The sequence below is a fragment of the Quercus suber genome, unplaced genomic scaffold, assembly GCF_002906115.3.
Source record: "Quercus suber isolate HL8 unplaced genomic scaffold, Cork oak 2.0 scaffold_884, whole genome shotgun sequence".
NCBI lineage: Eukaryota > Viridiplantae > Streptophyta > Magnoliopsida > Fagales > Fagaceae > Quercus > Quercus suber.
This window is the reverse complement of record NW_027070311.1, coordinates 91,272-107,929: the sequence shown is the minus strand read 5'-3', so window position 1 is coordinate 107,929 and position 16,658 is coordinate 91,272. Positions and strand designations below refer to the sequence as shown.

At 36.5% G+C, this 16,658-nt stretch overlaps 1 protein-coding gene and 2 long non-coding RNA genes across 3 annotated transcripts; all 3 read right to left on the bottom strand.

Moving 5' to 3' along the window:
• Window positions 1-5,518: 5,518 nt before the first annotated feature.
• Window positions 5,519-7,998, bottom strand: LOC136065210 (uncharacterized). The gene is made up of 4 exons (XR_010626846.1): window positions 7,321-7,998; window positions 7,130-7,217; window positions 6,656-7,039; window positions 5,519-6,503 (listed from the first exon to the last, which is right to left on the bottom strand). It is a non-coding gene; the product is annotated as an uncharacterized LOC136065210 (long non-coding RNA).
• A 152-nt stretch (window positions 7,999-8,150) lies between these two features.
• Window positions 8,151-9,226, bottom strand: LOC136065208 (uncharacterized). Its single transcript, XR_010626844.1, has 3 exons — window positions 8,630-9,226; window positions 8,339-8,383; window positions 8,151-8,221 (listed from the first exon to the last, which is right to left on the bottom strand). It is a non-coding gene; the product is annotated as an uncharacterized LOC136065208 (long non-coding RNA).
• Window positions 9,227-15,529: 6,303 nt separating this feature from the next.
• On the bottom strand, window positions 15,530-16,084 carry LOC111996890 (uncharacterized). The gene has a single exon (XM_024028935.1). It carries the CDS (start codon window positions 16,082-16,084, stop codon window positions 15,530-15,532), a length of 555 nt encoding a protein of 184 aa, XP_023884703.1.
• Window positions 16,085-16,658: the final 574 nt, after the last annotated feature.

The following is a 16,658-nucleotide window of genomic DNA, read 5'->3' as shown; positions in this document are numbered from 1 at the left end:
TGGCTATTGTGGCTTGCCGAAAATGGGAGCAAAAAAATTTTTTTTTGGCAATTATGGCAATGGTATTGCCGAAATTGTGGAAAATTTTTTTTTCTTTTTTTTCCCTCCAATTGTGGTAATGGGATTGCCGAAATTGTGGAAAAATGGTATTGTGGAAAAAAAAATTTCCTTTTTTTTTTTCCTAATTGTGGTAATGGTATTGCCGAAATTGTGGGGAAAATTTTCATTACCACAGTTGGAAAAAATAAATAAATAAACTTTTTTTTCCGATTGTGGCAATGGTATTGCTAAAATTGTGGGGAAAAAAAATTTTGTGGTAATTTTCGTCCAAATTTACAGTAGCAAATTGTGAGTTAATTTTGGCCAACAAATTTTGTGAATTTCAAAAAACTCAAAACATAAAAGTTGTAGATATTTAAGTCACGGTTTCATCCCATCCGGCCTTCAGTCAATTGGATTTTTGAAGAGAGAGATATGTCTAAAATACTGAGTAGTGCTCAAATTTGATTTTTCCTCTTTAGATTATGGCCCTTTGATTCCTTTCCTTATTTGAAACTTTCAAACATGGTAAATGACCCAAGCACTCCATAAAACGTATACATTTTAAGGTGTCATTGAAACCCTAAACTATAATACACAATATATATATATATAGGCACACACACAGACACAAAATAAATAAACATACACCCCAATCCAACTTGCAGTGATAAAAAACATTGTAGCATATGGAATTAGTACCATGTTCTTTCAAATAATACAAACTAATAATATGGTCTAACTCCTACCAAAAAAAAAAAAGGGTCTAACCAATCCACTGAAGTAGATTGAATACTTATGGTAGGTCATTCAGTTTAGCCACTAGTAGAGCCAGCCACAGTTTGAGTGGGGCATGTTCTTTTATTATGGCATTCTTGCCTACAGAGACTGCACAATGGCCTTGGTTGATGCTCTACCCCTTCGTCCATTTCATTTCGAAGCCGAGTTGTTCTTGGTCAACCTTTTTCACAGCGCAGTTTGACATTAGGATACAAGACCGAAAAATCAGGCTCATTCCCATGTACACTGTCTAGAACCATGCGAAATCTAGGTGTATAACAAGCAACTTGTTCTTGCAAATGGTAGCAATGGTCGATATATCGCATTGCAGAGATGCCTTGATATTTACACATGGCAATGACATGTGAGCACGACATCTTATAAACCTGCCATTTTTGACAACTACAAGTGTTTTGCCTCAAATTTACCTCATAACGATGATTACCCTTATATGCAGAGTTAGGGTTTATTGGTGTTCTGACTTCAAACAGACCATCTTCATGACTGAACACAGTAACTGAATGTTTTGGTGCTTTTTTTTCTCATTTATTGAATTTATTCTTTGCATAGACCGTAATGAGTTCCCCGGCAGTAACCTCTGCGCGTGCCTTAGTATACCGATCAGCAAAGTAGGCTACACAACGGTTGTATGTAAGTTCAACTAACGCAGTTATGGGCAGATTTCTAGCACTCTTTAGAATTCCGTTGAAACTCTCAGACAAGTTTGTCGTCATTGCCCCGTAACGATGTCCACCATCGTGTGCTAACGTCCACTTGTCCACCAGTATTTTCGATAAATATTCCTCACCATCTGCACTTAATTGAGTAATTCTATTCCTGGTTATTTGATACTTTCGTAACTGATTCTCCATGCCTGCCCACATTACCATAGCCTTCAAGGTTTTATTCCCAATTTGTTGATTGAAATTGCTAGCCAAATGGCGAAGGCAAAAACGATGATACCAACGTGTCGATTGACATATAGTCCATATCGCTGCCATTATACCAGGGTGACGATCAGATATGACACATAACCCTTCCCGATTAGTGACATTAATTTGAATACAATGCAAAAACCAATACCAGCTATCATCAGTTTCCTTCTCCACAATGGCAAAGGCAAGTGGAAAAAGTCTGTTCTCACCATCCCACGCTGATGCAATCAGTAATGTACCTTTGTACTTACCATATAGGAAAGTTCCATCTATACTAATCACTGGCCTACAATGTTGAAAACCTTCAATTGATGGACTAAAAGCCCAGAACACTCTCTCGAATATTGCACAGCCTGGCATAGTAGCAGGTATTGTTCTCCAAATAACCCTGCTGCCCGGGTTTGAATCAGTCAAAGCTTTCAACCAATTTGGCAATAATTGGTAAGATTTGTCCCAATCGCCAAACGCTCTACCAATTGCTTTTTCTTTCGCCTCCCATACCTTAAAATAAGAAGGCCGGTATTGGTACTTATTGTAAAAATTCTGTTGAAGGGAAGAAATCTTGATGGTTGGATCATTTTTGACAACATCCCTCAACTCTTTCTCAATAATATGGGTGTCTTATTGCTCATGATCTTGTGTGAGCGTGGACTCTATACATGTGTGTGGACCATTGTATTTCCTAACCTCAAACAACCCAAGTGTAGCCCGAAAGCATGCTCAAAGACGCCAAGAACAATTTTTGCACCTTACATACCAACATGCTGGATCTAACTCTCTTACAAAAAATGTTTGGTTCCTCTTGATGTGATAGTGTTTAACAGCAGCTTGTAGTTCATCCTTATCGGCAAAAAGCAAGCCCACATAAAACTCTTGGGTAGGGTCCCAAATACTTTGAGTGGGCTTTTCAAATGGTGGGGTTGGATCAATCATATTATCCCACGTGTTCTGTGAAAAGCTTAGTGATGAAGGTTGATGGAATGTCATAGCTGGACTGCTTTCATGATTACCTTCATTTAGAGGCTCTTGTTCATCTCCAATATCATCAAGGACCTCGTCGTCATCAAGTTGGTCATTATTATCCATGGCTCGCATCCTTTCTGATAATGTATGGACCGCATTTTCAATAGTAGTAGCTATACGATGTGTATCATTGGGATCATTAGTAGTCTCTTGTGTGACATGCTCAGTTGGATTAGCATAGTCAACATCACTGGTGTTCATTGACTGATAAGGAACATGTTGGTCCTCAATTGCAACATGGGTATATGAAGCATGATAGTCAACACCACCAATGTTGATTGGAGAATGAACCGCATCTTCAAAATAATGACCAATATGAGTGGCATATGGATTATGGAAGTGCGCGCCATGTGAATAACTAAATGATACACTCAGTCCTTCGTTGGCATATTGAATGGGAAAAACATCTCGGTGGCTTCTTATGAGCTTTACACCCACATATAACTCTGCACCTACAAATCCATATTGGCGGTCTAACATATTGAATATTCCATTGACACCATGATCATCTTCTACCAAAACTTGCTGGTAAGTCACAGGATGTGGATGACATTGAAAAGGAAATCTATACCAAATAGTTAGTTTTGAATCTTCTTTGTTTACATGAAGCGTGGATGCTACTCCATTACATAAATCTTCAAATGTAACACCCTGGCTTAATGGAAGCATAGAAGGAGGTGGCCCTTCGTAATAAACCCTATTTTCTCCATGTTTAATTATTCCGCCGGAATGGATGAGAAAAATGAATAACTTTTCTGTCATCTACACTAAAACATAATAATAGTATTAATATATTAACACTACACAACCATTACAATGCAATACAAGAAGGTAATCCATTAAAAATATTCAATGTTTAAATAGCTCGAGCTAAGAGAATTCTGTTAAAGAGGAAAACATATAATGCAAAACAAGATTTTCATGAACAAATAATTTAACAAAAACAAGATTTCCATGCTTAGCTATGATCAAAAACATATCAACATGAATATTATAAAAAGAAATTCAACTACTTAAGAGATGTAACTCACCTTCTAAGAGATATAGAACGGATAGATATTTGCATTTATAGTTGTTTGTAGAATGTATGGCACATATGAATTGAAAATGGTTGGTAGAATTATGAGGGAAATAAGAAATATAAATCAAACTACTTTAGTCAAAAAAATACTGAAGAATAGAAAGACAAAAAAGGTACTCGAGGAGTTGAGGGGAATATATTCGAGAGTTGAGGGGAATATATTCGATACATGCAAAGAATAAGAATCAGATAAGATGAGGAGTTGAATTGACTGGTTGATTGAAGCTTTGTTTTTTGTTTACTTTCTTTGTTTTTTTTTTGTTTACAATGTGCACATAAGAATCTGCGTACTTTATTTGCTTTTTTTTGGTTTACAGTGTGCACATCAATTATTTTTTTCTTCTATAAGAATCTATGTACTTTTTTTGTTTTTATTTACACCGTGCACATCAATTATTTTTTTCTTCCATTTCATATTGTCTATGTACTTTTTTTAGAATAAGAATCAAGTTGCTTTATACTTGAATCTATCTTTATTTGTTTCGGCAATGGCACTGCCACAAATTTTTTTCCCTATTTTGGCAATACTATTGCCACAAATACATTACATTTTTTTTTTTTTTGAGAAATGATAAATGCACACAATTTTTACAACATTTTACAAAAAATTCTAAGTGACAGATTATTACTGATTATTATTGTTGGATTAAAAAAGTAATCTCAGTGTTAAATTCAAATTTGAATTAATAATAACTAATTACCTGTAATTTGTTGTAAAAATATTGTGGACGCACATCAATAATTTTATACGGCGTACACATCAATCATTTTTTTCTTTTATTAGAATGTATGTACTTTTTTTTTTGTTTTTTTTATACGGCGTGCACATCAAATTTTTTTTTTTCTATGTACTCATTGTACTTTTGTTTCATAAGGTATTTTACAATAAAGGAAATAACATGACATACACATAAACCAAACTAGTTCGGTCAAAAAAATAATGATAAACAAGAATATGCGTACTTTTTTATGCCCTGACATATTCTTTATCCTCTATTTCGGCAATGTCATTGCCACAAACTAATTGCAACTTTTTTCCCTCCCATTTTCGGCAATGGCATTGCCACAATTGCTACAAATTTTTTTCACCTTATAGGGCCACAATCTGAAAGGAAAAATCATATTTGAGCACTACTCAGTATTTTAGATGTATCTCTCTCTTCAAAAATTCAATTGACTCAAGGCTGGATGGGATGGAACCGTGACTTAAATATCTACAACTTTTATGTTTTGAGTTTTTTAAAATTCACAAAATTTTTTGGCCGAAATTAACTCACAAGTTGTTGCTGTAAATTTGGATGAAAATTAGATGGTGAAAGTTTTATTTTTTTGTGACACTTTTACGAGGGTTTGGAAGAGAGGTTGTGGAGAATGAAAATAGAAATGTACACCATAGTAGCCATCATGCAAAGGAAAAAAGATCAACTATAAAAATACAAGTTTGACCAATTTTTTTTTCCCGGCTATTCTACAGTTGTGGCTACACATAGATTCTATGTTGGATTTTTAGGAATGGACAATTATAGTAAATAGATGTATGATTAGATTAATTGGGCGTTAAATTCAAATGCCAAAAAAATGCGTGTAACATTTCTTATTTTCGCAAAGGTCTCACGGTTACTAGTATAATGTGCAATGTATATTATCTAGGCATAATATTTTTTGCTACAATGCTTCATAAACAATGATAATACTTTAATATATTCTTAATAAATAGTCATTTTACATTGATTAGTCATTGCGACGATGGGGTACATGAAGTTTTTGTTGTGTTCCACAACAGGGAGAATGCCTATTTACTCGTTGTGGGTACCTTCGCGCTTGCACAGGACTTTTCCCCATGCGCCTCGGCTGTGTTCTAATATCAACATCTGTTTGATAATTACCCCATTCGTCACTTTCATCATCTAAAGACACCTCCATATCTTCTGCATCTTCTACATCTTCTCCACTATCCTCATTTGAGGCATCTTCCTCAGAGTCTATTATGGAGGCCTCTTCCTCACTGTTTGGAGCACATGCCCATGTATTTGGTGGCGTGCAGAAATCATCAACATGAGGGGCTGGTTAGGAAGGTTGTGGTATGCAAAAATCATAGTTGTATTGGCTATCTTGGCCATAATTGTATTGCCCAGCATAGGATGGAGGTGGCGATGGGTGATAGGAGGAAGGTGTTGAACCAGGTTGAGGATAATGGTCATAGTTAAACAAACCCTCAAATCCTTGTCATATGGAAGTGGATAATCCAATCTGTTCATTTAAATTCATGCAGTAGTTGCTGACATTAATTGGATTATACTCACTAAAGGTGGTTGGCTCATTACCAGCAGATGTTGAAAGCCCAGCTTGGGTAGAGCTGTACATATTATGTTGTGTAATGGTGGATGATTCGGCTTCATCATTTCCATTTGTGTAGAGGTGGACGGCCTGATTTTAGTTTGGGTTTGCGGCCGTCTTCTTTGTTGCCTTTGTCGTCACCAGAAGTGTGTCACCCTCTGAGTAGGGACGGAGGAAATATTTTGTTCTATTGATAACTTCACTCGGGTAAGGCCCTCTACTATTGGTGTAAGGACTTGCTCTGCAGTGAGATCATTTCTTTGTTGGTTTGCAACAACTAAATTTAACATATTATTGATCTCAGTTTGCTGCCACAAAAAAAAAAAAAACATTTATTAGTGCTGTATTATTGAAAAAGATAAAACAATAATTTGTTATCAAAATTAGTGCAGTATTTTGTTTGTGTAAATAATTTGTTCTAATATTAGTGCAGTATTATTGAAAAAGCTAAAATAATTACCTGGTACACATGGGCAGCCGCCTCTGGTGTCATGAATAGGTGACCATTTTGCTGATACCATATTGCGTAGTCCACATCTAACTCGAAATGCTCATCCCTAACTACATGTTCAGTGCGCGTGTTCCAAAGCCGGTAGTATTGTGCATGCCGCACAAGCCAATTGACGTTGGACTTCCCTGTCATCTTTACACAATGCACAAATTTATCTAAATTGTCAGTAGGCCATTTTGGACATCTTTGCAACAATCCAAACTGTCGCATGACTCTTTCTGGATGGTAATACTCGACAATTTGGAAGCATAGCAATGACGCTATTGTAGTCCATATATGTCTTTCTGTAAGACACCATGGATGCAAATAATTATCGTATGGTATCCAAACAACCTGCAATTCCAATTACAATAACTATGTTATAATCAATAAAATTAATAATATAACTAGTAAATTAACCATTGATGCATTGTGATATATTACCTATTTATTATATTGTGTGTCGGGATTAGAACGGTACGCATGCAAAACATGCGTTGGTGTGTGAGTAAACGTTCTCCTGGTATCCCATCTACACACAATTAATGATTGCCACTGATTTTAGGGTTTGGAAGTATCAAGGATAAATGCTACAGTATACAATATTGTATAGAAATAGAAAGTAAGTATTATGCCTGCAACCGTATGGTTTGTCGCCATTTAAATTTGTTGGATTTATTGGAAATGGGGTCAGATATGGAAGATGCTCCCACGCCCATAATTGTAATATGAAAACAGGACCTGCAATCTCCATACTTTTTTGAATAGCAGCAGTACACAGCTCTTTATAAAGGAAAGCAAGTGTGGCACTACCCCAGCTATATTCCCCAACTTTACCAAAGTCGTCTAACAAGTTGAGAAAACAGCAATGCAATTTACTTTAGCTCTTATTTCCAAATAGTAAAGCCAAAACCTGGAACATGTATGCCGTAGCATACCGTTGGATTGTTATAGCATTGGCACCCTCTGGTAGGTTTGAGAATGTATTCCTTACCTATGTTATTTTAAGGCCACCATATTTCAATGCTGTTACAGGTGGTGCCGAACCAAGTAAATTATCATAAACTTCTTCCCATTTCAAATTAGTGGGCCCGCACACTGCTTTGCCATCAATAGGAAATCCTGTAAGGATTGCTATCTCTTGTAGAGTGATCAACATTTCACAAGTACGTAGGTGAAATGTATGGGTATCAGATTGCTACCGCTCCACCAAAGAAGTGATAAGACCCCAGTCAATATTTATATGTGGGAGGCGGGGAACACGGTATAGTCTACATTGCCGCAAATATGGGATAATACGCTCGCCTAACTGCCGGGGGGGGGGGGGGGGCAAACGGTTGGGGTCGCACTCGTAAGGTGAAAACCTGCTTTTTTTAAATGTACAATGTTATATTACTAATGTTGAAATTATTTTCATGTAAATTGAATAATTGTAGATATTATTAGGACATTAATAAATTTGGATCACGCAACGTACATTGCCTTCATTGCATCATTAGAGATGCGCTATTGTTGTCGCTCCATTTCAAATATATCCTACATTAAATGCTACAATGAGTTAAACCATGCAACTTCCATTTGTAGTAAATAATAATAATAATAATACACATACATTAACAAATACAAATTTAATTAGAGATTTGAGATGCTTACCACAACTATGATACCAACTGAAAGAGTGAGAATTATAGAGTGATACTTCCCAAAAAAAAAAAAAAAAAAAAAAAATCAGATAACCATAAAAAATAATTCATTAATCTAAAATTTGAATAACAACAACAATAATCATAATCATAGGCATACAAATAATATTAACTACAACTACAACAATACATAATATTTTACAATGTATTAGTTTTTAATATTTACAAAGCACATGTTTACAATTCTTAGTTGTTCACCTAAAGCAAAGTAAGAGACTAACTGAACTATCGGAGGACTTACAATCCTATGTGAGGAGATACAATTCTTCAGCGAAGGAGGAGCAATAAAAAGACGCTTGCACTTGACTTGCCTTTTATTACAAAATTGAAGAAGACTTGCCTTTTATTACACAACTGAAGAAGACAAAAAAGACTATCTCTGAGAGATATTACGATTAAGAAGAAAACAAAAAAGAATAGATTCTGAGGGATTACAATAGTGAAGAAAACAAAAAAGAATCTCTCAGAGAGATTACAACAGTGAAGAAGACAAAAACGAATCTCTCTGAGAGTTATGAATAGGTAAAATATATTTGATGCAGAGAATAAGAATCAGATGAGATGAGAAGTTGAGGTAATTGGTTGATTGAAGCTTTGTTTTTTTGTTTACAGCGTGCACATAAGAATCTATGTACTTTCTTTAGTTTTTTTTTTTTTTTTATAGCGTGCACATCAACATTTTTTTCTTTCATATTATAAAAATCTATGTACTTTCTTTATTTTTTTTTTTGTTTATAATGTGCATGTCAATCATTTTTTCTTTTCCTATCGTAAGAATCTCTTTTCTTTCCTATCATTATTTTTTTTCTTTTTGGAATATTTTCCTCCCAAATTTTGCCAACCACTTTTTTTTTCCCTCCCATTTTTGGCAATGGGATTGCCACAAAAGCCCAAAAAAAAAATTCCCTATTTCCGCAATCTCATTGCCACAAACCCATTGAAACAAAAAAAAAAAAAATTTTCCTCCATTTTCGGCAATGGCATGGCCACAATTGTCAAAAAAAATTCTACTCATAATTTCGGCAATGCCATTGCCACAAACCCATTGAAACATTTTTTTTTCTCCCATTTTCGGCAATATCATAGCCACAATTGGAAAAAAAGTTTTTATTTTTATTTTTTCCCAACTGTGGCAATTGCGTTGCAAAGTGTGGGAAAAAATTTTCCCCACAATTTCGGCAATACCATTGCCACAATTGGAAAAAAAGTTTTTATTTTTATTTTTTTCTAATTGTGGCAATGGCATTGCCGAAATTGTGGGGAAAAAAATTTATTTTTTTTTCCATTGTGGCAATGGTATTGCCGAAATTGTGAGAAAAAAATTTTCCCTACAATTTCAGCAGTACTATTGCCATAATTAGAACTTTTTTTTTCTGATTATGGCAATGGCATTGCCGAAATTGCGGGAAAAATTTCTTTGGGTATTGGGGAAACAGGTTTTTTTTTTCCCAATTGTGACAATGGCACTGCTGAAATTGTGGGGAAAAATTTTTTCCCCATAATTTCGGCAATGTCATTGCCACAATTGAAAAAAAAAAAAAAATTTCCCCACAATTTCGGCAGTACCATTGTCACAATTGGGGAAAAAAAAAAAAAAAAAAAAAAAACAACTTATTCCACAAATGGCATTGCCGAAATTGGGGGGAAAAAATGGAATTGTCGAAATTGCGAAAAAATTTTCCCCACAATTTCGGCAATACCATTGCCACAATTGGGAAAAAAATAAAAAAAAAATTTCCCAATTGTGGCAATAGCATTGCCGAAATCGTGGGAAATTTTTTTTTCCACACTTTTGGCAATACCATTTGGGGAATAATTTTTTTTTTTTTTTTCAATTTTGGCAATGGTATTGCTGAAAATTTCCCCACAATTTCGGCAATACCATTGCCACAATTGGGAAAAAAAAATTTATTTATTTTTTCCATTTTCGGCAATGCCATTGCCACAATTGCCAAAAAAAAATTGCCGTTGAAACTTTTTTTTTTTGCTCCCATTTTCGGCAAGCCGCAATTGCCACAAAATTTTCGGCAACTCCATTACAGTTTTTTTTTTTAAAGAAATAATAAGTGCACACAATTTTTACAATTTTTTTACAATAAATTCTAAGTATCAGGTTGTTACTTGTTGTTATTATTAGATTAAAATAGTAATCTCAATGTCAAATTTAAATTTGAACTAATAATAACTAGTTACTTGTGATTTATTGTGAAAATATTATGTACGTAGCACATTATATTTTTCTTTAATTCTTCTCATTTTTGCATTCACTTTTTTTTTCCCTACCATTTTTGGCAATACCATTGCCACAATTCCTTTTTTTTTTTTTTGGGCACTCACTCCAGTTCTCACACTCATGCATCCAGGCAGGGGGGAAAATTGGGCAGACGAATTTCGGCAACAGTGTTGCCGAAATTCAAGCTTTTCTCTCTCCTCCATTTTTCTCATTCTCTCTCCTACTTTTTCTTGAATTTCGGCAACACTGTTGCCGAAATTCAATCCCTCTTCTCATTTCCCTAAATAACTTGTAACAGTACTTATAACGCAAATATGTTTTAAATTTAGCAATATTTAGCCAAAAAACTCCATAATATTTCCAATGAAAACATTCACGATTTAAATCTCTCGTTCCTCTATTGTTAATTTATAATAATAAAAAAGTTAAATGATACTAAATTCATAAATTTATAAATCAAAAGTTAATTTGAATAATTGTTTCCACTTTCCATGCCATGTGAGTCATATATATATATATTTTTTTTTTTTATATTTATTTAGCATAAAAAATAGTAGACTTTATTTATTCAGAATAATGTTGTACAATGGAAAAAAGATAGGGGTATTTCAACAATGGGCCCCTCAATTTCTTTTGCAACACTAGCAAAAGTTAGACAACATAATTACATTATAAAGATTTGCCAACAAATGATATTTTAACAAAACTTTCACATAAAAATTTAATATCTTTAAGAATCCAAGATACTTCTATTGAACAAATTCCAATTGAGCGCGTGAAATCAACCTGATGGATCCTTAGAAATCAGTAGGTTGAAAATCTCAAGCGTTGATGATCTTAAGGCTGGGTCCTGAAAGAAAACAAGCACAAAATCAAAAGAGACCGGTGGAGGCCGGTCAAGAATCCTCCGATGATAAAGTTAGTGGATTTGTAATTCACTGTGAGAAGGAAGTGTTATTGAGAGTTATGGAAGTGTCTGAATGTCTTACCACTTCATTTGAGAATGCTTATATATTGTTCACAGAGCGGTCACTCGTTTAATAACCGTTCCTATTGTTGAGGAATTCAGAAGATTCGGAGATCACTTCCATAACTGCCATGGAAGTTACTTCGTTGAGACCTGTGCTCCATAACGGTTGGCGAAGGGTTTGGTTCGTAACGACATAACCCGTCCCTCTCTTTTGGTGAAAACTTGAGTTATCAAAAAGCCCAATATGCTTAGGGCCCAGTAACCTCGTCCATCCATTACTAAGGACAGACGACGATTATATTGGGGACGAGCATAGGAAGGACGAGGTTATTAGGCATATTTTCCTCATCCCATTCTCCATTCTTTTGTCATGGATGGCTCTTTTGGACGACATAAGACTACGAGCATTTTCTTTACACTATCAGTTGCCCCCATTGTCCATATGGGTCGTCCTAGGGGAGGAGTAACCAGGCATCATTTTCCCTGAACATATGTGCTTGGTGTCAGAGTTGATGGGCCACGTGTCATCATTTTACTGATGGCTAGTCTCGTCGATTCCTTTTTTCGAGATGAATACCACGTGTCATCATCTGATTGGTTGTGTCACTTCATGTGCCCAGGTTAGCTATCTATAAATAGTGGAATACCTCCACTACCCTTCACACTTCTAAGATTTTCCTTCTTTGACATTCATCATCTAGAGCTTCGTTTAGGAGTTTCCTCGCGTCCATAATCTCCGTTTGTCTCAAAGCTAAGTATTCCCTCTTTTCTCGTCTTTTAGGTTTCTCCAATTTTTTCAAAAATGTCAGAAATAGCTATTTCCTTGTCTAGTAATAATACAGAGAAAGCCATAGACGAGTATTACGACGAAAGTAGTTCTAGTTCTAGTGACACTAGTAATAGTAGTAGGGAAAACACCACGGACGAGGAGTATGTTTCAGGTGTCCCTGGGTTTCCTGTGGAAGTAGTACAAGAACAACTTAGGAAAGCCTCAGGGTCCCAGGTAGGCACCTCGTCCCTCATTCCTTCGTCTGGTCCCTTGAACGAGGTGGAGATAACCGTGTATAGTTGTGCTGTAGATATTCCTTCCAAGATAGATGAGCAAAGACTTAACAATCTTAGGGCGTGGTACCAGATCCCGGACGAGTTTAATCCCAAATTGCCTGTCCGTGGAGAATGCTGTTGTAACCCTCATTTTGGGATAGGTGTTTATGAGGCTTATCTTTTGGGGGGTCTTAGGTTTCTTTTAAACACTTTTACTAGAGAGTTATTAGTGAGGCTAGGTTTAGGAGTATGCCAATTTAATCCTAATGCATGGAGATTGATTATCTCTATGCAAATTTTGTGAAGAGCAGTATTTGGAGGAGACTACCCTCTTACCATGGATGAGTTCCTCTATTGTTATAAACCTTCAGAAATTCATCAATCCCCTGACTTTTACCAATTCACAGCCAGAGATAGAGATTGTAAACTAGTTAAATCGTTAGCCTCATCTGACAGAAAATGGAAGACGGAGTTTTTCTTTATCTCCGGCTTCTGGGTTGGGAATCCTATGGACGTTGGCCATGATACATTTGGTCGTTATGCTGGAGACCTAGGGAACCTTCGTCCTGAGGGTAAGTCCCTTAAGCCCCCCCCCCCCCTCCCCCTTTTTTTGTGTCTAACATTTACTTATTTCCTTATAGCCGTTGAACAACCTTCCTTGAGCAAGTTGCATCGCGACCGCGTCCACAGGGCTCGTCTACATGCAGATAGGGATTTTCATTCCTTGGTTATGCTTAGACGACGTACCAAGTGGGGGTTAGGCCCTAACCCGTCCGAAAAAACACTTGTACACGAAGTTACAGTGAGAAAAAGTAAGTTTTAAACTCCAAACATTTCTTGCACCATTTATTATTATTATTATTATTTTTTAGTGCTAAAAAAAACTCTCATTTTCTTTTTTCTCTCCTCTTCATTTTTAGGAATGACAACTATGAAAGGAAACAAAGGAAAAGAAGTAACTGGTAAGGGGGCTCGTCTTGAGACTAAGTCTCAGGCTCGTCCATCGGCTAGCGATAAAAGGAAGACTTTGTCTAAGAACTTGGATTTAGGAAATCTCCCCAGCCGACGAAGCAAGAAAGTCAAGCATGGCTCATCTCAAGTAGTTAAGCCTAATCCTCCTTCGTCCCAATAGCCTGCACAAGTATTTAATGTAGATTCGTCCACTCCTGTTGAAACCACCCCGTCCAAGACTCCTCCGACCAAAATAACTGTGTCTACCTTGTCTCAACCTTCCCAAAGGGTCCTTTCAAATATTATTGAAAATGAAGATCTGGCTTGGGAGCGTTTCAAGAACATTGTTTCTGACGAGGATATAAACACTTGCTATGACATGTCCCTTAAGGATTTTGAACACTCTGGTGTTCACGATCTTTTTAAGGTAACATCTTTACCTTGTCTTTACTAAAAAAAAATTCGTTTTTTTTTTTAACCTTTTGTAGGTCATGTCAAAGTTTATAGCAGTGTCTAGGCAGGCCACTGGATTAGACAAGACGAGGATCTTGTTAGAGACGCGGATTCAGGAGGTGAAGGATGAGGCTAAGAAATGGGCTGAGGTGGCTGCCAAAGCTAAGGAAGAGGTGAAGGAGCTACAAAATTTGGTAGAGGAGTTAAGGGCTGACGCAGTGGAGAAAGATACTCGTCTTGATCATCTGTAGAAAAAGAATGACGAGCAAAGTATTCTTCTCTCCAAGGCAAAAGAAGATGCAGTGGCTGAATTCAAGGCGTCCAAACAATATACTGATACTTTGGACACTAATTATGCAGCAGGCTTTGAGGATTTCAGAATGGATGATAGAAAAGTTCCCTGGAATGGACTTTAGCTCCATTAAACTTAATTTGAATGCTGTTGCCACTAGCTCTCTTCTTCAAACCGGCTCTGAGGATGCCAATATTGAGGACAATGCTACAACCCTGCCTCCTCAAGACGATCCTAACGTTAATGCTCCTTTAGTTTAGAAAACATTTCAATGTTCATGTTCTCTTTTGTTTTTATTTTTTATTTTTTATTTATTTTTATTTTTTTATGTAATTCAAGCACATTAGGCTCACCATGGTTTAAGGACGAGTTGTTAAAATAGTTATTTTGCAAGGGTGTTTGGACGTTGGTCGTCCGCCCTTTATTAACTTTCTTTTCTATTATTGCACGGACGAGAGTTCTTTCTGAGTTTTGAATTTTTATTTGTCCATGGAAGTAATCTTTTCTTGTTGTATGTACATATATTTTCTTGTAATACTTTAAATTTCGTGAATATAACTCGCCTTTGTGAAATGGTGATTACCAGCATTACTCGTCCTTAAAGTTAGCTGGTTTTCACCTTTAATGATGAGACACAACTTTTCACTTGTCCATAAATTGGATTGTTCTAGTAGGCATCTTCATCAATATTTTGAATACTTATGCATTTCCTCGTCTATGGGTTGGACTTACATTACGATTTACTTCGTTTGTTACACAAACGAAAATCCTGTGAACTTACTGTTTTGCTCAAGGCTTTACCTCATCCTTTACTTGGACGAGCATGCCTTCGCCCTTGGGAAAACTTATTGACGTTATATCTCTGTGTCCAGAGAATTTTCTTATCTTGGACTATGGACATAAGATAAATATTGTTCACAGACAAGGCATGTGCTTTAGAAGCTAATGCCTTTTAGGAAAATAAATACAAGTCAAACCATAACTTCGTCCATAATTTTAACATAATAATAACAAATCAATACTAAAAATACATAGATAAACAAACTTTTCATGTTGCTAAACAAGTAGATCAATGGTCTCTAGGCTCGTCCAGAGTATGCTTATCTCTGCCGGCATTTTATTGGTAGTACCTTCTCAGGTGCTCAACATTCCAAGAATGCTCTAATTTCCTCCTATCTAGGGCTTCCAAGTAGTAGGATCATTGTCTTTTATAGTTGACAACTCTGTAGGGGTCTTCCCAATTAGGTCCTAGTTTTCCATGAGCTGGGTTTTTGGTTGCCAAGGAAACCCTCTTCAAGACGAGATCTCCTATGTTGAACCGCCTTGGTTTTACCACTACGTCATACTGCCTAGCCATGAGGTTTTTGTACTTCACTCTCCTTTGCTCTGTATCCATCCTTACCTCGTCTATTAGATCCAGGCTTAAACACAGTTGTTCTTCATTATCCTTATCTTGGTATGTCATTACCCTATGGTTGGCCATATGCACTTTTGCAGGTATGACTGCTTCACTTCCGTAGGCTAGCTGGAAAGGAGTTTCCCCCGTAGGAATTCTTACTGTCGTTCGGTATGCCCACAGAACACTGGGTAGCTCGTCAGACCATACTCCCTTTGCCCCCTCAAACCAAGTCTTGATAATTTTCAACAATGATTGGTTTGCAACTTCAGCCTGACTGTTCACTTGTGGGTGGGCGGGGTGAGGAGTAGTGATTTTGAATTCCAAAGTGTTTATAGAAGTCTTTAAAAAGTGCATTATCGAATTGTCTTCTGTTATCGGATATCAATACTCTGGACACCCCAAATCTGCACACAATGTTCTTCCATATGAAATTCTTGACATTCTGTTGTGTGATATTAGCTAAGGGTTCTGCTTCCACCCACTTGGTGAAATAATTGATGCCAACCACTAGAAACTTCATTTGCCTTGTGCCCAATGGAAAATGACCCAAGATGTTTAGCCCTCATTGTGCAAAGGGCCATACGGCCGTTATCGGGGTAAGGTACTCCGATGGTTGTCTAAGGACATTACTAAATCGTTGGCATTGATCGCAGACTTTGACATATGCCTTAGCATCAGCTTGTATGTTTGACCAGTAGTATTCTGCACAGACGACCTTATGGACGAGTGACCGGACTCCTAAATGGTTGCCACATGCTTCTTCATGAACTTCTCTCAACACGTAGTTCGCCTCGTCTAGAGCTAAACACCTAAGATAAGGTTGAGAAAAGCCTCTTTTGTATAGAATTTCGTTCATAAGAACATACCTGGCCGATCTTACCCTCAGCTTTCTAGCCTCATCTTTCCCTTCTAGGAGTCGTCCATCCTT